Below are 26,019 nucleotides of genomic sequence, written 5' to 3'. Positions count from 1 at the left end.
ATGTGTGTTTTATCTTAGCAATAGGAAATAGACGATAAAGATATTAATCACTTATTACAGTCCCAAATAGTAGAGAGTCTTGGTGTCATTTAGGAGACTATAAAGTAGCCTAAGGAGCATAAATTCTTTGGTAGAAATCGACAAGCTTTGTATTAAATCTTCTCAGGATACTCATCTGTATAGATTTTTCTCCTTGATAAAAAGGTTAAAGCTTCAACTCCTAGTTTTTATCAGAAAACTAATAAATACCCATTGTGAAGAAATGGTTGGCACTTCAGACTCTACTTGGTTTATGGAGATATGTTACAACTTTCCCACCTTTTCTAGTGCTGCAGAATGGGAGTGTACAATTTCAAACCTTCCATGAAGTGTGTGTTAATAAAGAGTGGAAATAAAGACTACCAAAAATTCACATTTCAATGAGGGTATGCCCTAACAAATGCATTTGTATCAAAGCTTGGGCTTGGAAACTCTGTGATCCTGGAGGTCTAACATAATATTAACACTTTTAAGTGTCATCTGCACAGCAGTTACAATGAAACCCCTGTGATGATAAAACCAGAACACAGAATGACATACTCTGACAACATTGCAGGGACAACCTTTACTGTCTCTATTCTCAGCCACCAAGGGCCACAGGAGGGCGAGACAGATATATTTTAAATAATTATGTCCCATCCTCTTAGATGCTTATAAAACCTCTCATAAGATATGAATAAAGCTATTCTTGCTCTTTGGAAGTCTCCCACAGCTGTTTGCCAAGAGGAAAAAAAAACACAAAACAAAAAGCACCAGCTGTGAAAGTACTCCAGTAAAAAAATGAGTTTCGTATATTAAAGTACATTTAATGGACAGTGTGCAGAGCATATATTCTGTAACATGTATTTAGAAGCATTTTGTAGGTAAATTCTTTGAATACCCAAGGAAATCCTATCTGAGAATATCCATGTACATTTGAACAAATCCTTGAAATGCATTAATGCTCTGTTGACAGCTGCTTAGGAGCCTAGGGATATCTACAGAGGAACACAGGATTGAGTACATTTTAAATTGGGTCCCACCTGACCTAGGGTGAGTTCTTCTCCTTAGAGTTTTTTGTATGTTCAATGTAAAGCTAGTCACACAACACTTCTGCCTAATAACTAAGTAGCCATCCTATTAATTCAGCATCTCGAAGGGGATTCATGGTCTAGCACATCGTCCCTTCCCTACAATTGTATCAAAGCCATAATTTGGTGTTGTAATATTCTTTAATGCTCTTCCTTCGCGGTACTGCACTCTTTTTAAGTGAAGTCTGGATATATCTCACAGTTCATACCTCCTCTGCTTTATTTCTACAGACCTCACACACTGAGAGCTACTCAGTTCAGTGGTTTAATGCAAGTGACACAGCTGGTACTGCAGCACACACCACCTAACTTTGTCTTGAACCATTACATCTGTGTATATAAACACTGCATGGTTTTGCTAAGGAAGGACTCGTTACTGTAAACCCTTGCTGCTTCACAGGTACCAGAGATATATTTCAAGAGGATTAGCATGCTTCCACCCCCTGCTGAGAAAAATGGAGCAGGTAAAGTCTGTAGAATGAAAAGTAACTTTTGGCTTGTATGCAGTCTAAAGAAAGTACCAGATGTTTTGTTACTACTGTACTTCTGTCAGGGCACAATTCAGCAAAGTTTATGGACAAATAATCCATTCCTCCACTCTGGAAACCTACAATACTTGTCTACAAAGAAGGAAAGTCAGACGTTCAGTGGTTTCACTAACAAAAAAGGAAGGAGGTGAGTTAAAGGCATGAGCACCACCACCTGAGCTGGGGGTGTTTATCCTGCAGTTCCCTGATTAGCTACAGCAGGGAATGGTTTCCTAACTTTTAGCCCTAACATCCACCTAAGAACCACAGCAGGTGGTATAGAAACAGCACACTTCTAACTAACCCTAGCTCAAAGAGAGGCAGAACCAAAAACTTTCTGGAGTTTCTTTTCAACGCTTGAATCCTGTTTTTCTATTACAATTCATCTGGTTATTGCAGGAGATGGGAATAAATGACAAGCAAATGGGACAAGAGATAAACTCAAAGAGCGTCTCTCTCTCTCTCTCATTTGCACAAAGTGAAGTTCTGTTTGCTTTTGCTAAACTACTCCTGCAATCTTGTTCTGGAACTCCTGGCTGGAAAATGTCTCCTGCAGTTCCGGGCAAGACAGTTGAACAATTGGCTTGAAAGTCATGAACAGGGGGTAGAATTCAGCTGGAGGCAGCAGCACCTGTGGTGTGCAGCCATCACACCCTGATGTCACCTTCCTGTGTGTGGAAGCAGTGTGTGATGGGTCTCCCCCATCTGTTATATCTATTCTGTTCTCTCAACTCCTGTAACAGTGAGGGGAAAAGGGTTTAGGACTCAAGGGAGATACAGCACCTTATGAAGGAAGAGGTGTACTAAATCTACCCTAATATAACACAAGACTAAAAAAAAAAACAGGTAAAGACAATTCCTGTGCTTAACATACACTGAAGAGAGATGAAAAGAGACAGTTTAAAAAGTATCTAAAAGTATCTAAAAGTTTCAACCCTAAAATGTTAGCAACGCAGAAAGTTGGATATCAAAATTTGGATGCTTTCCATTTAAAAAGAGAAGGTATCAGCTGATTTATTACAGTTTCAAGAATAGCTGCTGTAGTATTTTCCTTTAAAAAACAACTCTGTAGGGTTGGCATTTCCAGACAGCTAAAAGCAGCAGCTGTTACTGTCACCAGGGAGGAAAAGGGAGAGAGAGGATTTTCAGTTCTGCAGGTCATCTTGTTTCACTTAATTTGGTAAGAAAGGAATATCTCAGAGGCAACCCAACACATTCCAAAGAGCTGAGGAGTCAGTGCTGCCAAACAGGGGAGTCAGTGCTACCAAAAAGCACTATTAGGAGGGATGATGGTTAGACAGGATCCTGTATGTGGAATTGTACATCCAGAGAAACAGGTGACTTCAGAAAATAAAAGGTGAAGAATAAAATAAAAAAAAAAGAATCCCCTGCCTTTCTCATTTTTGATAAATGTTTTAAAGTGAATGTTGCAAACTTACCAGCCTTAAAGCTGAGCTCATCTTGCTCCTGGCCCTCATAGTCATAGAGTGCACGTACTCTCACCTCCATGGCAGGAGGGGTGTCTTCATCAAAGGGATTGGTGTCTCCATTTGCATCAGTGGAGGAGAAGGGGTTGTTGGACTCTTCATCAGACCAATCTGTAGGGTAACTTTGGTTTTTCTCATAGCTGCTAACACTGAAAATCAATTTTGAAATTATTATTTTTCGCTTTTAAAATAGGAGACTAGAAATACACTAAGATACCCGTAAATATGCTTAAACTCCACCCTAATGCCCAGCTTTGAAACTTTCTTTCTGGTATCTTCTCATCTATCTTTAACTGACAACGCCTCATTAAAAAATAAAAACATTCTTGCAAAGCATTTAACAAGTTAGAAAAAGGCAAAACCAACACACATGAATCTCTCCACAAACTCAAAAGACTTATCTATCAAAAAATCCAAGGGATTATTTACTCTGGAAAGGTAAAAGGCATGCCATAGTCGATGAGAGGAATTATCTGGTTTAGGTAAGTCATTTAAATTACTTTGCAGAACTTTCCTCCCAAACCAGTATGCACCTCTATAATAGCTTCCAACACATTTTCTATATTGCAATCCACAATTAAAAAAACTTCACTATACTGCAACAACTCGATCATCTAAAGGGAAGTTCACTGTTCAGCATGCACATGCCAGTTAAGAGAGTGGAATATCCCGAGAGTGTACACTGAAGCAACAGGCAGCTGCTCGAGAAAGTCCTAAACAAAAAAAGAGAGCATCTTAAAAGCAGATTTATTCAGTGAGAAGACACAGAGCAGTAAAGCTCCAGAAGCAGTTTCACTAGAAAAACACATCAGTTTTAACATTTTATAGAACTGGGAAAGGAAGGAAAAAAAGCAACAGCAGTTCTGTTAGCAACTGCCAATAACCACAGTAGTTTGAAACCAAAGATCAAGCAACAGATATGGCATCTGTTAGGAAAGACAAGTTGGGTTACAGTGTTGCTTACACAACTGCTTAAAAACACTTCATGCACTGACCAGCGTAGTGTTATAGAAACCCAAAATAGAAAACCCTGGACAGAGAAAGTGCAAATGTGAAAACAATTAAAAAACAACATTTCACCAACTTTTTGATCTTATTGTCCTCCTTTTCACTGACAGTACTCCCAGTATCTTCTTCATCTTCAAAGGGATTGTAACTTGATTGTACTGACTGCACTGTGTTACTCTGGACACTAAGACTGCTAATTTGGAAAAGAAAAAGCATTATGGTGACCCTATCTGTATAAGAGAACACTGTCACTGGTGTCCCACTAAGCAGTTTCTTAGCAGACCCCTCCTTCAGCCAAAAAATTTTAAATAAACAACTAAACAAAACCAAAACATCTATCAAGTGCAGCATAAGGCTCAAGAAAGCTTGGAAAGTCTCACACATGGAGCATTCTTTCACAATCAGAATATCCTTCGTAGATGACAATTTCTTTTTTCCTACTGCCTGCAATAAAAGGCAATGCCATTTTTCTGGCCAGCTTCATTCCTTTTTAAAGCAGTTGATGTTAACAGTTTTGTATTAACCACATCCAGAATTCTGATGTGACTAAATGTTTTGCAAACTAAGACCTCGAAGTATTATTATCATTTCTAGAGATGGGAAGGTAAGAAGAGACCACCAGATCAAGTACAGAAAGTTCAGTTTCTCATGAGGCTTGGTTTCTTTCAGCTCCCAATGGAAAGAGAACTATAAAATGAAGAATAATTCCCAAATTAATTTGTGAAGTGCAGAGACATCACTAAAAATGCTCGCAGATAATTACCATTTGATTGGACAGTGACACTGTGATCCTGTAGAGCTTAGTGCATTTGAAGACAACAATCTTTTCCAATTAGTGTTTTTAGGCATAAAAAAAGCTACCTGCTATGTTTGTTAGGCTGTGAAACTTGGTCTCCCGTCTGATTAATGCCAGTCAGAGTCACTCCATCAGAAGCCTTCTTTTTTTCTCTTCTACTGAGAGTGCGATTCAGGTCTGCAGACCACTCCTACCAATGAATGCAAAACATGACTGAGAAATTCAACTGAACAAGTAATTATCGCATTTCATTTTCAGACTGACGTACGGAACATACATCTATATATACAACACTGTCAATAATTCCTAAAGACAAGTAATTTCAAACATTTTATTTACAGCTCTCCTCTGGTTCCTACTCCAGCAATGCAAACAGGTGTCAGTGCTACTCCCAAGGTTACCTGCACTTCCCTGCTTAGTATTCTGAGCCCCTTGAAAAGACTTAAAATAGCAGACATCTGGCACACAACTGGAGAAGTCAGAAGAGCTGGACAGTACAGATATTTAAAAGATGTACTGTGAGGGCTCACAGTTTCAAATAATGCCAAGATACCTGGCTGTAAAAGTTAACTTTAACATTCAATTTAAAAAGGTATTGTAAGACAGGGCTTACTTCTCAAGAAGCACTCTCAGAGGACTTACAAAGAAGAAGCTAGTTTAAATCTGTGCCTAAGATTAAAGCTCTTAAGGTATTTCACTCTGGATTTAGTGAAATTCATTGTCCTAAAAAGCCATCTATACGAGTTAAGGCTTGAATCAACACAAGTATTGACAAGACTAAAGATGCCACTTGTAGACCCTTCTTGATGTTTTGAACCATTCAGATGGGACAGGCATGGTGAGACCTAAATACAGCTCCTGCATCAAGTCAAAGCTAAGCTTTGATATCCTGTTATACTATATACACTACACAAACACAAAGCAGGAACCAACAGGAAACAAACTGGATGCAAGCAAATACCCTATGCTGAGACATGTTTCCTCTCAGAAGTCTTAAAGGTAAAAAAAAGGTCAGGAGAGAGTTTGCTATACAAAAGATGGCATTTGAGATAAGTATTTTTATCAGGAAATGGAAGTTTTCAGAGTTGTCATTACTCCTATCTAGCAGAGTCAGTCCAGTGCTTTCTGCAGTTCTTCAAATACCTCATTATTTTAACTTTGTAAGATGCATACTGGATTTCTGAGTTACCACAGTTAAAAGACCACTGACCTATGCATATTTGCAGTTTACAATGCAATTTCATAGTCATTTGATCATGACTTTTTTACTTACGTCATCCTTGTAGCATGTAAATGAGAAAAAACTTGATTAGGAAAACAGTAACAGGAGCATTTAATTTGTTAATTATGATGTTTAAGAAAAGGCATAGTAATTTCCCCACACAGAAGTAACTGCACTTCAGTGTTTCAGGCAAAGAAATGCTACAGTACTGTTATGAATTTTCTTCCTCAAACCTCTAATCTAAAGTTACCCAGTATTTTAAAAACAAGTGCTATTTTCCTTTATGGTTAATAAGGGAACAGTGAAACACTCCAGAGTTTATGCTTCCACTCCATCAATTTAATCTCTAGAATTTATTTCAACTAAACCCATGATTCTGGTCCAACTCATTCCACTTCCAGCTATCATACATGAGTAGTATGATCTGCACTGACATATTTTGGTACTTATTTCTTCTAGGCTATGGTAACAGAACACTACTTGGAAAAACTCCTTCCTTTTGAAAATGGCATCCAGTAATAAAATGACTAGCTGGGTAAAGGTGGAACTTTTTTTAATATAGAGCAGTATTGATTTTTAAATACCAAATTTCAAATTTTGAACTGTTTAGTTCAGACTTTTTCATCGTCTTTGTTGCATACACTACAATTACCTGCTAACAGCAAGGAAATGAAAATTGATGTCTGAAGTCTCCCACCAGAGGGGAGAAGTAGAACATAAAGGATAACATATGCAGGTGTCAGAGATGTCTCAACTAAGCAATGGCTAACAACCTCAGTAATGACTTCAGCTTAGAAAAAGGAACTGTAGTTTTCTGGTTTACCCATTTTCTCTTTAAATAGATGCTCAACATTCACCTCCAACTGTTGTGGGATGAGAAGAACCCAATGAAAACTGAGATAAGAAAACTACTATGACTTGCAAAACAAAAAGATTTAGTGTTGGAAGCTTGAAGTTAAGAATTAAAACAGAAAGAATTATTACAAAAAGCAAAGAGGAAAAAAACTAGACAAAACAATTCTGTGGTTTAAGTACTGTGACCTTACCTCAAACTGAGGCCAATTCATTGACATCCCTGGACCTTGATTAGCTCTGAACCACCGCAAGTCTTCAACAGCATCTGCTGTTTTGATATTTTGTTCCAGCTCACGGTAGATATTTTTGTAACTGCAAAACAAATTTGTCTTCTAATTTAGTATCACATTTAGGATCACGGAAAATCCCTAAGCAGTTTAAAAAAAAAATATTTTGAAGTTCACAATAGTATTGAAAAAAATTAGAGCAGGATAGACTTTTAAAAACTGACAGACCTGTTAACTGCCTGTAAAAAGGGAAGAGCAGTCCAACAAGTAAACTTGCTCAAAGTTCACCACACCATAAAATCCCTGTTTACCAGATTTTAAAACTATGGCTCTTGTGTAATTTAACTGGCTGTCATTAAAAAATATATATACATAGGACTGTATTTAAACAACTGAACTGCAGTCTTGGAAGTTTCTTGAATTTCAAAGCTTATCTACAAGGCAGTATAAACTGGTTTTGTGCTAAGTCCACAGGACTTGGTGAAAACTTCTGTTTTAATCCAGTGAGGAGTGTAAGCAATTATAAAAATAAAACCCCCAAACTTGAAGCAGAGGTAAATAGGTTAAACATTTTCCTATGCAGGTATAATATCTGCTAACTGCTTTTACTGGTTTGAGTACTGTCTGATTTTACTAACTGTACTATTTGTAGCAAACACTGTGAAAAAAAGAACCTTACTACTTTTTCTTCTCTCTCACTCTAGTTGTTTTTCATTGACAGAAGTCATGTTGCAGATACAGCTCTGATCCTAGACCATGCACATGGTAATGTGCATGACAATACACTTGTATCAAAGCCATCAACATGGTGCGATATGGAACTCCGAGTTCAAAAAAATCTCAACACAACAGTCGCAAGGCTTAAAATAAGAGACACAGAACTGCTTTTATTTTATATACAGTTAAGCTGCTATTATACTCAAGGTAGAGTATTTGTGAAAATCCTTCCAGACCAAATCACACAAAATTTAGAATTAGAATTCATTAGTGCTACATTGTCGAGGAGTCAAACTTTCTCAAAATACACTTCCACATTTCTCAATTTCTATACAATACTTGACTGCTTTAACATACACACAGTATGGGTTTTCTCCTACATCAGCAGTCATTGCAATGTATTCAAGCAATAAAGAGGCATGTATTATGAGAAAGGGAATACATCATTACCAGCCATCAGTTAAATCAACAATAAACTTTAGCTCTACATCTCTAGAGAACATAGCAGGCTATTTTCTGGACTGTGCTCTTTAGCATCATTACAGTTAAAAAGTAAACTTTTTAATGACTAATTCTACACCTTTTATCTCTGTGCTAAAAGAGGCAAAGATAGCCACGGATAAGGAAACAGATAAACAGTTACAGCTGCTTTTTCTCTAGTTTCACCCTAATAGTTCTGTTCTTTGTTTGATGCTTATTATGACCACTCCTGGAATTCTAAGTATCTTAAAAGGAAATCACTGCCTCTCCACTTGGTCATTTTCTGTGGTCTGCCCCCAGCCTTGTCCATTCGGTCAACTATTTCTCATTTATTTCTGATTTGTAGTTTCATTTAACCCGATGAAACTGAATCAAATGGGCAGCAATTCTACCATCTATCTACTCTGAGAGTAAAAAGAACCTATCTCCCACTGCAGTTCCATATGAACTTTGAAGCCACCCAAAATGGTAATGATGCCAAAATAAGTGGTTTTGCCCTTATCTATTGCTTGCTCTGTTTTTGTTCTTGCCTCTGTGCCACTCTCTTTCCTCATGCCAGCATTAACATTTGTGTGACAGCATAGCAAACCAGTTTGGGAGATTGCTCAGGTTAAAACCAAATTCAGTTCTTCCTTTTCTCCTTGCACTTGAAGTGCTAAGCAGAGTGCACATGACCTCTGCTATTAGAAGTGAGAAGTAAAATACCACCATGGTTGCAGCACTCCCTGCAAGTATTCCTGTGTCTGGAGCTCCCTAGCAAAAGTTTAGCTTTCTTGGACTACAGTGAGGGCTCAGGCAGAAAGAACAAAATACAAGACGTGCTTGATACATATGACAGTATAAAGAGCGGACTTTGAAATTAAGGTGGACAAGAGTTCAGCAGTGGTTAACTTATGGATCTTAAATTCATCCCCAGATCAAGGTAATTCATTAGTGAGCTCTAATATTTTAACAATAAATATATTGACTACAAATTTCATGCTGTCCTACACTAATAAATTCCACTTTGTTCTCTAATAAACATGCAAGACACATAATACAGCAAGACCTTCTTTTCCCAGTCTTGGATCCAGCATTTTTTGATTCTAAGTGCTGAATCCCTTCTAACTGGAACATATTTGATTATAAAATACCGAAAGCATGAAGGTTTTTTGGTTCTGGCAAATGTTAGAGATAGGTGCTAATCTTATTTTAGACAAAAGAAAGAATTAATCTCTTTCACTTACACTTTCAAACTGAAGCAACACATGAGAAAGCAATCAAACTCCGATCAACTTGAAGCACTTATTACTTTGCACAGGAAAGTATATTCAGCATGAATTTTGTAGTCTTACAGTTTTACCTTGCAACGTTGGACAAGTCAAGGTGCTTCTGGACTTCCAGTAACACTTCCCGGAAGAAACGCAGCCGCTTTTCCTCAAACTGCTGGCACTGCTCAAACACCTGCTCCATGTTCTCCATATACTGAGGAGTAGCATTATCTAATTCTTTCAGTGACTTTTCATACTTTTCTTTTGTCTGGGGGTACAAAACCAAACTGTTAGCAATATATTTTATTGGTGCCCTGCAATACAGACCTATCAATGCAGTAACAGCTGAGGTTTAGACCACAAGTTGTAAAGCTGCAAACTCTTTTCATGACCACTGTACCCATCTTTAGGCACAATGAGAATTATCTAAGTAAACTGCAGAAACAGCTACAATAAACCTCCAAGCCTCTTCTCTGGCTTTTTAACAGAAACCATGACAAATGCTAATGTAACTCTAAATATAAAAACCAAAGGAGTTACAGAATAAAGAGCAGGAAGTCTTTCAAGTTACTGAAGGTATTTAGAGATCTTTTAAAGTGCCGTCTTTTCTTCTGTAGTAATTTACATAGTGCACTGTGAGTTATGACCAAAACCCCAAACATTGTGTACATCCTTGTGAACATAAATAGCATACACTGTGAGCTCAGCTAACAGATACAACCTCAGACTCTGCACTAATTTACAGTAGTAGTCCACAGGCAGGAAACAAAAGATCCCAACTGATGGAACATAACGTTCCAGATCCCAGAAAAGCATTCTCAAAGGAAAAAGACATCCTTGAGGAATCACATATTAAAAGCCATCTCAGAAGCAGCCCACTGAAGAGATGAAGCAAGCTGTGCAACAGAACAGCATTTATTTAAGTGGATTATATCAGCTTCATTTTTTAAAAAAGGCATTCTGCAGTCAAGAATGATGACATACGTAGCTGTCAGCAAGCTTTAGGCATCTGTCTCTCAGATTATCAAGTGAAATAGCTCAGCGCTCACTAGTAAATAAGTAGATCTCTGTTCTAGAAGTTTGCTGGCTTATTGTGCTTAGCTCCCTGCTGAAAGTACTTAAATGAAACAGAGGCCATACATTACTAATTTTCAGAGGAGAAAAATCTGGCAAGAATACATTCTTGGGAGAAAACTAAACTTTGGTACAGAACTGGCAGAGAGCTATGTGACCTGGTGTTCACAGTACATTCAGGAGGAAAAAAAAGCTTAAATATACACAAGCTATAGGTCAAAAAACATTCAGTAATACCTTTAGTACATCTTGTTTGCTTCTCTCCACTTTGTCTTGTAATTTCTTGAGTTGTTCAGGATTCAGTGCTGGATCAGCTTTGCTGTTTGTTTCTCTGGATATAGCCAGCTTCTCCTCCTTGCAGGCAGCATGGTAAGCTTTCTTTGCAGCTTCCACCTACAAAAGAGATTTGAGTCTTTGCATCTGGAACAGTCTAAAGCAACCATAAAAGCCATAAAATCATGTGGCAATAAAGAAACAGTCAGGTTTCGTTTTCAGGATGATTTTTCTTTTTTGGGGGAGAGGGGGAAATTGTTTTCATTTAGGCCAAAGAATGAACAATGCATAAGAATCGATGTAAGGAAATTATTGGAGCATTCTTTCACCACACAAGAAATGTCACTCATACAGCTTAGAGAAGTGTTGAACAGACTCAACAAAAGGTTTACAGAAAGTCCCCAAGTAAACACTTCTCAATCACGCCCATGTTCACCTGCTCCCCCTTCTTCTACCAACCTGTTATTTAAGAATAATGTTATATGAGAGGGAGGAAAACCCACAAACACATTTTCCCTCATTTATTTGAGCAACTTTCAATTGCATGAAATAAGATACTGTTAAAATGATAGCTTAAATTTCGTTTTTTCCCCGATTTTTACTGAACTCACCAAGATTAGGAGAGACCAAGAGAAAAATACTTATTTTCAGAAGAGGACAGAAAGCAAGAGATCTTTAAGAGAAAGGAGGGTCCAGCAGAAAGAATAGGGAGTTTACTCCCTTATAGAGATTTGAAACATTAGTATATTTTAACACAGGATATCTAATACATAATCTACTGCTGTACCTCTTTCAGCTTTTTTGCCCAGGGTTTCTGAGCTTTCCTAAATCCATCTTCTGCTTCTTTGGTTTCCTTAAATCCTCCCATCATTTGCTTATGAAAGGCTTCCTTCTGCCAGTTCTTGATTTTTTCAAAATCTTCATTCATCAGTGAACCTTTTACTTCTAGATGTAGTTCACTCACTTTTTCAGCTTCTGACATAAAAGCACACCAAGCCCTTTCTACTGTTCCATACTGTGGGCCTAAACACAACAAAAAGTGTCATTCTCAGTAACCATCACCCACATGGAACTTATATTCCCAAAAAACTACCTGAAACTATTGACTTATATTCACTTGTAAACAGCAATGTTGATGCAAACCTAGAAAAGGGAACAATTTCTTTTCATAGAAATGTAGAGTATTACAAACTTTTAAGCCAGAAAAAATAATATTCATTTAGTCTGGAGTCCTTACCCCTGTACCACAATTCTCAGTATCTACATGTGAGCTCCCCTTTGAACTGCCTTCAGTTTCTCAACATACTTTTTGAAGGGTAAATAACCATGGAAGGATAAACTATTGCAGAATATGTTAAACAGCATCAGCCTTAGCCTTCCATTAGAGCAATGCCTAGGTCTTTAATTACCAGTCTTTCCTCCACAGTCACTGCCCCCTTGTTATTCAGAAGCCCTTTTCAAACTGTACTGGTAATTATCTAGAAACAGATAGTTCTCTAGAACATAATTTGGTACTGGAGGCAAGACTAGTCTGCTTCAGCAAGAAGCAAGTGAACTTGCAAAAGAGCAGGGCTTTGCTTGGGTGGGTTTTTATCAAAAAAAGCTTGGTCATTTGTCCCATTACTGAGCCTCTTGCAAAAACTCCATTATAGGCTGAAGCATACATTATTTTTACTTTCTACTTACCAAAACAAAGATATACAGAAACATTTTTTTCCATTTGAGAAAGCTGTCAGAGTTCAAACTCAGCATTACCTTTCTCCACAAGCTGCTTCCACCTTTTAGCCCATTCTGTGAGCTGCTGAGCATAGACCTTCTCTATCCGTGCCCGCTCATGAATACAATTCATAAGATCATTGCAAAGTCTGTGGCCATCATCAATTCGTTTTACTGTCCTCTTGTAATTTCCAACCTACCAAGAGACACAGACTTAATTTCTGCTTGAAAGCTCTGAAAACAAGACAAATCTCTAATTAACAGAAATACTGTAAACGAAGAGTAAGATAATACAGCAGGAAATAATTATGGAATCAGGTTCATTCATCGTAAATCAATTAATCGTAAAACCTAACCGCAACAATGCAACAAAGACTACAAGTTCCCCTATAAAAGAAAGTTGTTAATTTTAAAAGTTAAAGTTTTATTATATTTTATTAAGTCTGCAATGTAATTATGGGCAGTCACCACAATTGTTCTGCATTATTATTTCTTGGTAATGTTCTAGATAGTGGAGAAAATTAAGATAAATAATAGAGTATTCTTCAATATTTATTATCAAGTACCTAATACCTTAATTTTATGCTGAGTTTAATCTTTCAGGATTAATAAAACTGCAGAGACATGCAAAGGAGCACTGCAACATCTCTATCAACCATAATAATGGTTTTTAAGAATGCAGTCACTGCTGAAAAACCAGATAGCAATTATTTCCAAATTATACTCTAGAATTTAATGTGGGAAGATAGTGACAGCAATGACGTGGATTTACCATACTTAGAAATGTAAATACTAAAGAAAAAAAAGACCCCACAGTTGCTCAATGTACAAGCTATAATAAAATGAGGACATGGAGCAAGATGCACACTATATAATGAACATCCATCATATAATTAACACCCCCTTTCACTCTTTTGCACACAGCAGCATGGAATAACAAACCCAAATGTCTGAAAGGGAAAAAAGCCTTGCACTGCTCGCAGAGTAACATTTCCACTGAATTCAAGGTCACTCAGGCTGGCTTTTGTAAACATTAAACATGACCTAAGAACTCTGTTAAGAGAACTTGCACAGCCTATTAAATATCACAGCCAGTTTAGTATCTGCCCAGACCACCTGACTGAAAAACAAAGATTAGTAGCAAGGCAGTAGATTAAATATTCAAATACTCAAAGCACGTTAGTCATTTTTACATTTGAATCATATCTGCTTCACATCTGACAGAGAAAAACATCCAACTTTTAGGTCCATATTTATTCAGAATTTTGTCAGCAGATGCACATGCAAGCCATTTGCTTGAGAAAAATGGTATACTCTTAAAAGGGGAAAAAAACCTCTATACTCAGTGCTGGAGGAATAAATGACTATACTGATAAACACAGACATATGCTAGGTCTTCTCATTAAATCTGGGAAAAAAAATAAAATCAAAACCATCAATGACATGACAAAACCATTTCTCTTAGTGGCTTCAAAGAATTCATCTGAGCATGTTTTTTAGTTTGAACTAGATCCATTTCAACAGATCAAAGGAATTTAGTTAGCATCTAAGTAAGGCATTAGTTAGCAGTCACTGATTTGTCTAAATCAAGTAAACAAATGCATACACACACCCCCTGCCCATTCAAACACAAGCCACAATATAACTGAAGATAAGAAGCTACCAGAGTCAATCCATCCATGGTAACTGATTGCATCTACTACCAAGAAAGCATGAAAAAAACCTTCTATTTTCAGGAGAAATGGAAATGGAGCAGTAGGGAGTTATACATACATAATCCAAGTGTTAAGGAAATTAAATACCTCCAAGAATATCTACAGTCTTTGTAATGAAAGACAAATCATTCATCTGCTCCAAATTACTCCAGCTGTAGGTTCACAGTCAAGCAGACTTTCAAAGCAGGTTATGTTAGCTTGGCACAACTACTGAAGCCTTATATTAGCATCAATTTGTGTCTCCAGTTATGTGCCCAGGGATTTATGTCTGTAGCACGAACATTTCCTTTCATAAATTCTCACTATTAAATTAGCATTTTATATGGTAATATTGAATGGTATGAGAGCTGGCTGCCTTGTGGTATATTTAATCTTTTCATTCTGAGCAACCTCTAACCTCATGGTAACATCTAGCAGTTGCCAAATTTCAGAGAACTGAACGGAGCTTACCTGTGACCATTCACTGTTATCACATAAGGGCACCTTTACCTTTAAAGAGCTGCATGCACACCACAGATAATTCACCCACCTCCTCCTCACAGGACTGAAGGAACTCAGCATCACAGTTTAGAATCAGCATAAAGAGGAACCAGGCCTACAATACTAGAAAATAACCTGGTATTGCAAACAAAGCCTTTTACACTGAAATTTGTCCTACGAGGAATGCTAGAATTTTGGAAATACAGAATTTTTATTGTGTTCTATGACAGAGAACATTAGTTATATAACTTGGCATGTAACATTTTGAAAACCTAGTGGTTTCTTTTAAAAATTGCATTTTAAGTTTGGGACACTGCAATGACACATTTTAGAGATGTGGAATGTGCAGCTTGTCACTGTAGGACGTAAGGTCCTTAGGCCACAGAGCCAAGTAAGGGGAAAAGAATTTCAGTCTTTAGGTTGTCAAGGAACTACTAAAACAACTGTAAAAAAGTTAAAACAATAAATGGAAAACCTAGAAACACACTCAAGACAGCCCGAACTCTGAAAAACATGATCTTATACATTGTTTATTCAAGACTTTTCTTCAATTTCTGAGGTAAATGGCAAACATTCTGCAAGACTTCCCCCTTCCCCTCCATAAATATTTGAGCAAATTAAAAATGAAGAATTCTTTTATTTGTAGCAACTGACCAGGAACAACACAAGCAAAAAAATCTTGTGCTTCTTTGTTTCAGTCAGATCCATTTTACATAATGCCTGGCAATTTTCAGATTTCTCAATTAGCCCTGTACAGTACATGAACATACATGATTTTGCTAGCTGGAATAATTTCCTCATCATTTTGAGCATTGCACTTTTTCTCACTAAACAGACAACAGACAAGTAAGACATAAATGAAGTTAAGACATGAAGTTCTAAGTCTTCATGTCCTACTCATAAAATATTTGTTTCAGAAAAGTAAATGGTAAGACTACAAACTTTCTTACCATTTCAAGTAGGAAAAAATATATTTAAAAATTATAGCCCACTTTCATTTTAGCATCAACACTACATCCATCTGAAAGAGATAGTTTATTACATGATATCAAATTCAGTTGCTGTTTACCCTTAGTTGTCAGAAACACTTTAAAAGGAAATAACCAAGAGTTTATTTCTTAAAAATACCATTATAATAGTCATTTTTTTGATGCAATCAGTTCATTCTGGGAAAATTGTGATTCATAGTTTTGTGTCACTCTCTCTACCTGTTCTAATTTGAATTAAACATCAGTATTAACCCTTTTTCACTGCAAAAATTACTGAGTTTTGCTACTAATAAATCTCAGTTGATCCTCTTTTGCTCCATTTATCCCTTACAGGCACTATAGATGCTGTCAGGTCTCCATTTAGCTTAACCAATAAAGCATTCATTGTGATTTTATAACTTTCTCTCAAGCATGAGCACAGCAATGTCACCTCAAATCCTCTGCCAAATCTAAGATTTAGGGAATCTGAAACGTCCAGAGAAAACCACAGAGGCACCCTGTGATGAGGCATTGATCACCTTTAGTTGGCAGTGCAGGCAGCATGCCTTTTCCCAAGGGAGCCAAGCACTGCCACTGATAGGATCTTTAGTGGGAATTTATCTAAGAATTTACAACCTCATTATTCTACAATTTCACAGCACTAAACACAAAGGGAGAGTCAGAATTATGTAGGCCCCTTCACCTCAACTGTTAGACTCTTTTTTTTTATTTTAAAGCAAATTCATAGAGCAGCACAAAAGCCTAGAGTGTTAAACACACCTTGCAGGTTTTTCTGGTACACTGAGAGAAAAAAGAAGAATATTTACATTTGTTAGCAGCACAGAAGGTGGCAAACATTCAGCTATTGCTAAACTCCTGTTAGGTAATTTCAGCATACCACCACAAACATTATACCACAAATACTTCAGGAGTTTCAAATGCCTGAAGATAGATTTGATGTCAACTCTTTTTCCAAGCTTGCAGAGCTTATTCATAACAAATCAGCCTTTATGAACTAGAACCATTCAAAAGAAAGCCAACAAGGTATTTTTAGGGACAAATACTCCTAGGCATGAAACAGAGTAATAAGCTTTAAAGGTTCATAGTCAAACCCACACATACCAATGGCCAACACAGGGACACACACTATTTCCAGCATTCCATTTAACCATGAGTAAAATTTCTTTCCAGCTACGTCAAACGGGAAGTTTCCAAACATTTCAACCAGCATTAACATCTACAACCACTGTGTGGTTTTTATAAATAAAAATAATTATCTTAGTGCATAATTAGCACATACAGTCCAAGTACCTATGAGAACTAGCTGTAAGTTTAAGTTTATACATATAAATTCACCCCTGGTTACAAGAAAAATCCTGAGGAAGCTCTTAAACACACAAAATCTTAAGCCAAATACACCAGTAAAGCAAACTCTGGCAATATAAGTGAAAAATATTCCATTGCTCAAAGTTAGGAGGAGATTTAAAAACCAGCTATGTGACAGGAATCTACTGTTGCAGAGCCCAGATATTTTTTATCCAGAGTGTTGCATTTGGGCCTTAATTTGGTTGGTTGGGGTTTATGTTTTGGGTAGGGGTTTTTTAGTGGTTTGTTTTGTTGGTTTTTTTTAATGTGGTTAGGAGGGGGCAGGGGACAATGGCAATGCAAACAGAGGCCAAATTTAATTCATCCATACTATACAGGGGATCAACTTCCACTTTGAGAGGTTGAAAGTCTTATATTGCTAATGGATTCTCAGCAAATCCTTCAGAATGCAACAAAAGCCCTGTGTTCAGCACTTCAGAATGCACACCAGGTCCTGTCCTCCAAGGGAATCACTCACAGGGCTAAAATAATCCCAGCTGCAGGTTTAGCAGCTGTTCAGTGACTATTTCTGTTTGGCTAAGTAGGTGTTTGAAACACCCCTGCAATAAATGGGCTCCATGTTGCTGATGTTAGCAGAAAGTCAGGGAGATAAGGAAGCACAGAGTCTCTGAGGGACCTAGGGCTCATTTAAAAGAAGTGCCTCCACAGGCAGGGTAGCTGCTCCTTTTGATGTCTTACCATACAAGATATGCGTACACTTCCACTTTGATCTCTAGGAACACTCACTCATTGGCTTTCTCACCTTCACAGGTATGTTACTGAACAAGAGCATTGGTCTCGTCTTGCCCAAGGCATTTTTCTTTTAATATATCCCTGATAGTGATTAACAGCATAAGGCTGGAGCTTAACAAACAGAAAGCAAACTTCATGGTGCATTTTGTTAATTATTAATATACCAAATTCTTTCACAGACATTCCAATACTACTCCAGTAGGACAAGGCTAATAGGTCTCATGCCTACTTCTCATGTTTAACTAAAGCAACATAATGTTGGAACTAACCAGTTTTGCCACGGTCTATTTTTGGATGCAGAAAGTGCCCTAAATGATTGTGATGCATTTACAGCAGTCATGCAAATGCTTAAACTCCATATGATAGATGAGAAAGAAATAGGAAGGCTTTCAAACTATATGTTTTCCACTTTCCCTTGGAAAACCTGCTGCCTCCCTGCTTCAGGCTATCAGCAGCAACCTTTGATTAGCCAGAGCACATCATCCTTGTCCGCTGAGTAACACAGAGGAAGGGATCCCTTCTTGGAGCATATCAACAAGATTCCTCAGTCTCTGAGCTTAACCAGACAGATCAAGGTACATTGAGGCTTGACAGAAAAATTAATTAGGAGAGTGAAATTTCCATCTCTTAGGTAATTTAAGACACTACTACAACTGAAACTTTGATGAAATCCTTCAGTGCTATTGTGGGAATTGCCCTTCAGAAAGTCTTTCTTACTATTTTGCAATTCTTTGTTCTCTAAGCAAGCTATATTAAAATACATATGAAATTCTCTGACTCCTAAAGTACTTTTATTGACTAAACACCTAAAGAAATTAGAGGAAAAGAAAAGGATTTGTTCTACTGAAAAGGATTTGTCATCCTGCTAGAAGACAAAAAGCCTTAAAGTAGTATCTTGGGTTTACCCAAGACAAAAAAAAAAACACTTCAATTTAATTATGAAAGCTGCTGCTATTTCTTTGGCATGCTTAACAAACGCATAATTCTGAAAGCCTGGTTTTTTTCACTCATATCAGCTGCTCTGATACAAGATATCCCTGCCTAAGCCTTGACCTACCCACATTTTTTGACTGCCAGATCTACAGTAAGCCATCACCATGAACACAAGCTCAAACAGCAACTTCTCCAATTCCCTTTCAACAAGATAGCAATTTCCCAACCACAAATCAGAACCTGATAACTGTATCTGTGCTGTAATAAAAAATTACTAACCTTTAGAGGAGAAAAGTTACTATTTGTATTGTATTTCCAGCACTGAACTTAATTCTCAGTGCCAGAACTGGAAATTTCCATGAACAGTATTGAAATAACTTAATAAAAAAAGCTTAACAGATGAAGTAACCTGCATTGAACTGCTCCATGGACAGTCTGAGCATATGCAACCAGACAAGGTTAGAGCAGTAAATCTATCACCAGGCAACTACACACTCCAGATTCACAATTTTTAGTAAGAAACCATAGCAAAGGCAGTGACAGTTCCAAAAGAAACCAAAGCCTTCTAGAGTCAGCAAACTGATGGAGAACAAAGTGTTTCATGTCCTAAAGCCAATGAAATTTCTGTCAAGAGCAATGGCAAAAGCTTTGAAGTTCACTTATCAACGTTTTATTAGGTACAGTTCCATCAGCTCAACAGAACAACCAACTTTCAACAACTAAAAGTGTTTTAGTTTCAATGGATATACAGTGAGCAAAAAACAGCTTCGACAGTTTTTCAGCTAGGACCCACAGCCAGCCACTTCACTCCTTCCTAAATGCCTTTAAGAAAAAGATGGGCTTAGCAGCACAGTTCAAAGGTAAATCAATCTGAGCTATTTTGGAGGGCAAGGGAACAAACTTGAAAGCTCACCCTGCCCGACTGACACTTCAGTGCCACAGGCAAGTTCAAATACATTCACTGCTTTCAGCTGTGGCAGGAACACATATCAAGGGGGATTTTAACAAACTGCAAGCTGATTTTAAAAACAAAGAAAAAACTTACTGTGCCAAAAATCTTGAAAAACCTCTGACAAGAGTATAAATGTCAATATCTGTAGTAACAAAACAACTTCCAAACTGATGAGGAGTTCTTTACTTCCTGTGACCTGAGGTATGAAGCTCTCAGCTGGCATTCCAGAGGCACTACATCTTTTCTAATCAAATCAAACAAAACACGACACTGATTAAAGCTGTTTAACACTTTTGAGAAAGATTAAGACCAGAATTCAACGTTGCAGTCTTCAGAAACAAACTAACCAATTCAGAACATATTAAAAAGGATGGGTTTTAGACTACATAGTAGTCAAATTTAGTTTGGATAGATGACTCCAAACCAGAAGTATTATGGACTGGCTTGGGTTGGAAGGGATGTTAAAGATCATCCAGTTCCAAACCCCTGCCATGGGCAGGGACACCTTCCACTATCCCAGGTTGCTCACAGCCCCATCCAACCTGGCCTGGAACACTGCCAGGGATGGGGCAGCCACAGATTCTCTTGGCAACCTGTGCCAGGGCCTCAGCACCCTCACAGGGAACAATTTCTTCCTGATATCCAATCTAACCCTGCTCTCTCTCAGTGTGAAGCCATTCCCCCTTGTCCTGTCACTCCAGGCCCTTGTCCAGAGTCTCTCTCCATCTTTCCTGTGGGCTCCCTTCAGGCACTGCAAGGCCACAATGAGGTCACCCCAAAGCCTTCTCCTCTCCAGGCTGAGCAATCCCAATTCCCTCAGCCTTTCCTCCCAGCAGAGCTGCTCCATCCCTCTGATCCCCTTGGTGTCCCTGCTCTGGCTCCTGCAGCTCCCTGTCCTTCCTGTGCTGGGCCCAGGGCTGGATGCAGCCCTGCAGGGAAGGGGGTCTCAGCAGAGCGGGGCAGAGGGGCAGAATCCCCCCTGCCCTGCTGCCCTGGGGCTCTGGGTGCAGCCCAGCACAGGGGGGTTCTGGGTTGGGGCAGGGCCAGCTCTCACCCACAGCACCCCCAAGTCCTTCTGCCAGGGCTGCTCCCTCCGCTCATCCCCAGCCTGGATCCATCACACACAGGGATGTGCCCAAGACAGGGGCAGCACCAGCACTTGGTTTGGTTAAACCTCATTAGATACCATGGGCCGCTGCTCGAGCTTGTCCAGGTGCCTCTGGATCGTCACTGCACCCTCAGCTTGGTGTCACCTGCAGAGCTGAAAGCTGCTGAGGGTGCCCTCGATCCCTCCATGCCGTTAATGAAGATATTTAATAACTCTGGTCCCAGTATGGACCCCTGAGGGACACCACTTGTAACCAATGTCCACTGGGATTCTTTGCCACTGACTGCTTCCCTCTGGATGCAACCACCCAGTGTTGCTTTTTAATCCAGCAATCCACCCATAGAATCCATGGCTGCCAATTTGGAGAGAAGGCTGTTTTGGGGGACCACGTCAAAGGCTTTACAGCAATCCCCATAAATGACACCTGTACCCTTTCTTTTGCCCACTGATGGAGCTGCTCCACTGAAAAGGCCACAAGGTGGGTCATGCAAGATTTGCTCTTGGTTGTCTGAAATCACCTCCCTACCCTCCCTGTGCCTTATCAGAGCTTCTAGGGGAGTCTGTCCTATGATCTTCCCAGGCACAGAGGTGAGTTTGACATCAGTAGTTCCCAGAATCCTCTTTCCTACCCCTTCTAAAGACAGGTACAATGTTTCACTCTTTCCTGCCACCTGGAATTTCACCTGATTGCCATGGCTTTCCAAGTCTCATTTTAACAAGAACAATTTTTGTGGTTATACATCAAAAAAGAGAAAGCACAGAAAAACCTATAAGGAAATCAACTGATTGTTATAAAGAAGTCTAACATTTCCTTATCCAAGGATAAAGAAAGGTATGCTCATGCATTATACATTAGTCTACTCACATTGCTTATGAAACAGCCTGCAGTCCTGACCTTTTGGAATGAATACAGACAAGTCCAAGGAAACAGACTTAAGTAGTAGTGTTTACAAAATGATGTAAACTAAGTCACCAATAGCACAAACACAAATAAGCCACCTACAATAAGCATCAAATACATTTAAACAAATCTTCATGAAGGCCCTCATTTAAGGTAATTGCCATTTCTGATCATCCTTTATTGGATTTAATTCTTTGAGTTCAAATTTGTCCAAACATAATCATCCTAGTTTACAGAAAATTTCATTCTCATTCACTCAGCTTTTATGCTTCCAGACATGATTATTTGATTGAAGACAACAGCTTGGTACAGAACAGCCAGCCAGAAATCATGTTCTGTTGCCAAGTATATGATGCACAACACACATCAAAATATCCCAACACACATCAAAATACCCCTCCAGAATTCCTTTTTTCCTGTCTGCCTCCTCGTTTTATTTTGAAACACTTCTAGCAAGGAAGCCTGCACTGGAAGTTGCCTCAGCATAAAACAAACCACACGGTAAAACTGAGGTTGGAAGGACCCTCTGGAGATCAGGTAGCCCAATCCCCTGTCCAAAGCAGGTGTGATAGCTCAGATTGCTCAGGATCACAGCCAGCTGAGAGACACCTGCAAGGGCAGCAGTTCTCAGGGTTTTCCTTTCTACCCCTTTTAAAGACAGGTACAGTGTTTCACTCTTTCCTGTCACCTGGAATTTCACCTGATTGCCATGATTTTCCAAGTCTCATTTTAACAAGAACAATCTTTGTGGTTATACATGAAATGGTCCCACAGCCTGTCTGCCGCCATCCTACAGAGCAAGCCCCTACAACAAACGGGGTCAAAGCTTAGCATACAGTGATTTTAGAACTTCTTTATAAATAAGACAGAAATATTTAACATCAAAGTAAATACGTCTCCTCAAAAGACTGTACCTATCTATTCAACCAAAAGCTCACTAGCATTAGGTCTTTTACAAAATATATTGAAAAGCATGGGAGATCTTCATCAAAATGTAATATGCTGTCACCACAAAGAGCACATTTTAGTGGTCTAGAAAAGCTTGCATTTCAAAGGAAGTACAACATGAGGTCACCAAAATCAAGCTAACATAGGTCTCCAGTAAATTCAGACAGGCTCCCCCAAGCTATTTTCATATTTGCTATAATTAAACTCAAAAGACCTCCCTCTCAAATGGCAGAAGTTTGTCCTACTGAGTACAGCCAATTTGGACAGTGTACTTACCTCCAAATGTGTCAGTATTGACACTACCAAACCTTTCTTTTTACTCAAAGACTTGCTTTTGTAAAAGTATTTCTGCTTTATGAATTTTCCTTTCTTTTGAGCTTAAATTATCACAGCATCTGAAAGTCTCTGTCAGATAGGGGCAGCACAAATTGCTGATATTACAAAGTACTTTATATTATCTTTCTGTATGTATACTGAGATAATAATAACTGAGATAATAATAACTCGTCTCAAAAAAGTTTATACTTATATCTAGATACAAACAGGAGACAGGCAGTACATCCACACAGTACTTTTGTAATTTATGTACACTTACAATAGCTTGGAACAGTTACTTCAGATTTAACACTGATCATTTGAAAAGTTACTCACACATGGCCTTCCTTGACACAAAGGTTCACTTCTGAATTCCATACCCTACCCAACTGGATGATCCTCAAGTTTGTGCCCATTAGAGCCCTCAACAGAAATAGGTCAAAATCCAAGAGGCAATTTCTACCCTGAAGGCTATTTCTGCAGATCACAATAACCAATGTGCCTTGTATTGCAGCTCTCTCCACAATTTACAGTGCACAGAAATCAGATTTTCTACAATACAAGTAAAAAATAAAATCAAAGTATTGAACAGAATGTTTGGATTACCTCCCAGAAGCTATCACTAGAAACTTCTACTCCAACAGAATCATCATATGAGCCAGACATTGTTATGTAAGAAGAGCTTGTAAGTATTCAGAGCTTAAACACCTTCAGAATCTGTAAAAAAAGAAAAAACAAATTATGAGCATTATTAATGAAGTAGAGTTCTGAAGTTATGAAAAAATTATGTTAAGCAGCTTCCTTCAATATTTCAATATCTAGAGATGCCAAATAAAAACAAACACGGCATTTGGGAACAGAAAACTTCTACTACACAGTTTGTGGCTCTTATCATGACATTGGTTGTCCAGAAAGCAGCTGCTCAATGCATCTGCTTTTATCACATTTCACTGGACTCTTGAGTACATTTAATGATAAAATTTCCTATCCCACCCAAAAGAAAAGATGGAGCAGCAAGATGCTTACTCATTAACTACTCCACGTTCAAAGCATTCCCATGAGAATTAGCTGACCTTTGCCTCTGCAACAATAACCTGCACTGATCCCTATTCCTTTTACCCTGGAAATCTGTTATACAATGAAACCCACCAGAAATATTTAAGGCCAAACTTTGTTGATTTAAAGAAAAAAGAAATGTGTTCTTGTCATTGTTCTATTTCAACAAAACAAACCAACTGAAAACCCATCAGCTCCAAATTCGGAGCTTTATTAGAAATAAGTCATTACTTTAACAATTCAGGCATTTTCACATTTATAGACACAGCTACAAGGGAGAAAAATATAATCTATCCTCATGGGAGCAGATGACTTTATGAATCACTGGATATGAAAAAGTTAGGGTTACCCGAAGCTAACATGTAAGATTAACATCAAAAACATTACTGAGACAAAAATCCTGGCCCTTGCGTCCATAAATGCAGTTTGTGGGCTGGGGACCAAGACGTAGGAAAGGAAACAGCTGCCTCCCAAAACACACACACACAGAAAACGCTGTCTGATCTCTGCAGGTATTTCACCAGGTTCCCTTGTTTGGATGTCTCCTGCCAAGTTTATCTCTAACTACCACCAGAGATACATACAGGTAAACAGATTTTACCACCCCTTGTGGGATGAATACTTTTATCAGCAGACTGTAAGTTGAAGCTCCCACTCTTTTTAATGCCTCGTCAATCTCACTTCCCTTAAAGTACCATGGCCCCTTCAAAAGGGGGCTGAAAACATCTCCAAACCTGACCTTGCTACCCAGTGGTTATGACAAGCTGCTGAGAGAAACAGCACTGAAAGTCTCTCAGGCAAGGAGAATTCAACACTAAATTAGCATTTCTGGGATACACCAAAAATAACCATGCCATAAGAGTAGGCACTTGTTCATAACAAAACCCAGCTACTGAAACAAAATAGTTCTTTGGACAGTTGCATCACAAACATACAAAATTACTCTGGCTGGGAAGACGTTTCTCCTTATCAGTTTTTCATCCAATTCATTTATGTAATGCAATTCACAAAAAAGCTTACATAACCTTAATGCCGAATATGAAACTAAAAACCACAACAGGAACATTCATTGTTAGAATTCTATTTTTAAAAGACAGCCAAAATATATGAAGGGCTCTACAAAATGGCAAACTAGAAAGGAAAGTCATATGGAAGCAAATTATTTTTATATATTAGTGTAACAATCTTCAAATTATGTTATTAGTAGTTACCAAAAAAAAAAAAGCTTTTCCACTTGTGCTTTCACTGAGCCAAGACGGAAAAGTTTAAACACTATGCAATTGTCAGTTTTTCTAACAGCACACCTTTACATGGAATGTGTTCTTTCCAGATAAATTTTGTCCCTTACAATTTTTAGAATACATTCATGTAAGCAAAGATGACATCTGTGATAACACTAGTGTATTTTTCCACATCCTTTTTTAGACAGCTATAAAGCAGTATAAGGAGGAAACCAAACTGCAGTAAGCTTGCAGCTAGCTGGACCAATTCATAAGAGTAATTTAAAATTAAACAGCCAGGCATACCATGCAGAACAAGGCACGAATGAGGTTCCAAAGGTTGTCAGGAAGGGTTAGGGCAGCTTTTCGCCTCTACACCAAGATCTTTCAACCAAAGTGCTCACTGCCATTTGGAAGAGATCTGGCAGACAGCTGCAGAGCTCAGCAACTTGGAAAAAGAAACTCTGAAGTATAAACTTAAGAGGAAAGTTTCAGCCCATCCCATCCAGTCACCCATTCCACTCTCCCAAGCCACAGTAGCAGTATTTTTTCCCTCCAATTACA

General features: G+C 38.3%; 1 protein-coding gene and 1 long non-coding RNA gene across 5 annotated transcripts in view; one reads left to right on the top strand and one right to left on the bottom strand.

Annotated features, from left to right (window-relative positions):
• Positions 1 to 26,019, bottom strand: part of PACSIN2 (protein kinase C and casein kinase substrate in neurons 2) — a 53,571-nt gene that overhangs the window by 2,201 nt on the left and 25,351 nt on the right. For 2 of the 4 annotated variants that reach the window (XM_068190626.1, XM_068190627.1), the window contains exons 2-10: positions 23,786 to 23,896; positions 12,781 to 12,937; positions 11,813 to 12,048; positions 10,990 to 11,145; positions 9,771 to 9,946; positions 7,196 to 7,316; positions 4,993 to 5,117; positions 4,208 to 4,324; positions 3,076 to 3,272 (exon numbers count right to left, since the gene is read on the bottom strand). In XM_068190626.1, coding sequence (XP_068046727.1) covers positions 3,076 to 3,272; positions 4,208 to 4,324; positions 4,993 to 5,117; positions 7,196 to 7,316; positions 9,771 to 9,946; positions 10,990 to 11,145; positions 11,813 to 12,048; positions 12,781 to 12,937; positions 23,786 to 23,845 — 1,345 coding nt within the window. In that variant the 5' untranslated portion in view covers positions 23,846 to 23,896. The remainder of the gene's footprint in view (positions 1 to 3,075; positions 3,273 to 4,207; positions 4,325 to 4,992; positions 5,118 to 7,195; positions 7,317 to 9,770; positions 9,947 to 10,989; positions 11,146 to 11,812; positions 12,049 to 12,780; positions 12,938 to 23,785; positions 23,897 to 26,019) is intronic. The other 2 variants (XM_068190629.1, XM_068190630.1) reach the window with 2 other exon arrangements.
• LOC137474244 (uncharacterized) lies at positions 531 to 1,605 on the top strand. Its single transcript, XR_010999252.1, has 2 exons — positions 531 to 1,310; positions 1,341 to 1,605. It is a non-coding gene; the product is annotated as an uncharacterized lncRNA (long non-coding RNA).

Source organism: Anomalospiza imberbis, chromosome 5, assembly GCF_031753505.1.
Source record: "Anomalospiza imberbis isolate Cuckoo-Finch-1a 21T00152 chromosome 5, ASM3175350v1, whole genome shotgun sequence".
Classification (NCBI taxonomy): Eukaryota; Metazoa; Chordata; class Aves; order Passeriformes; family Viduidae; genus Anomalospiza; species Anomalospiza imberbis.
The sequence above is the reverse complement of the archived record's forward strand: the minus strand, read 5'-3'. Positions and strand labels throughout refer to the sequence as shown.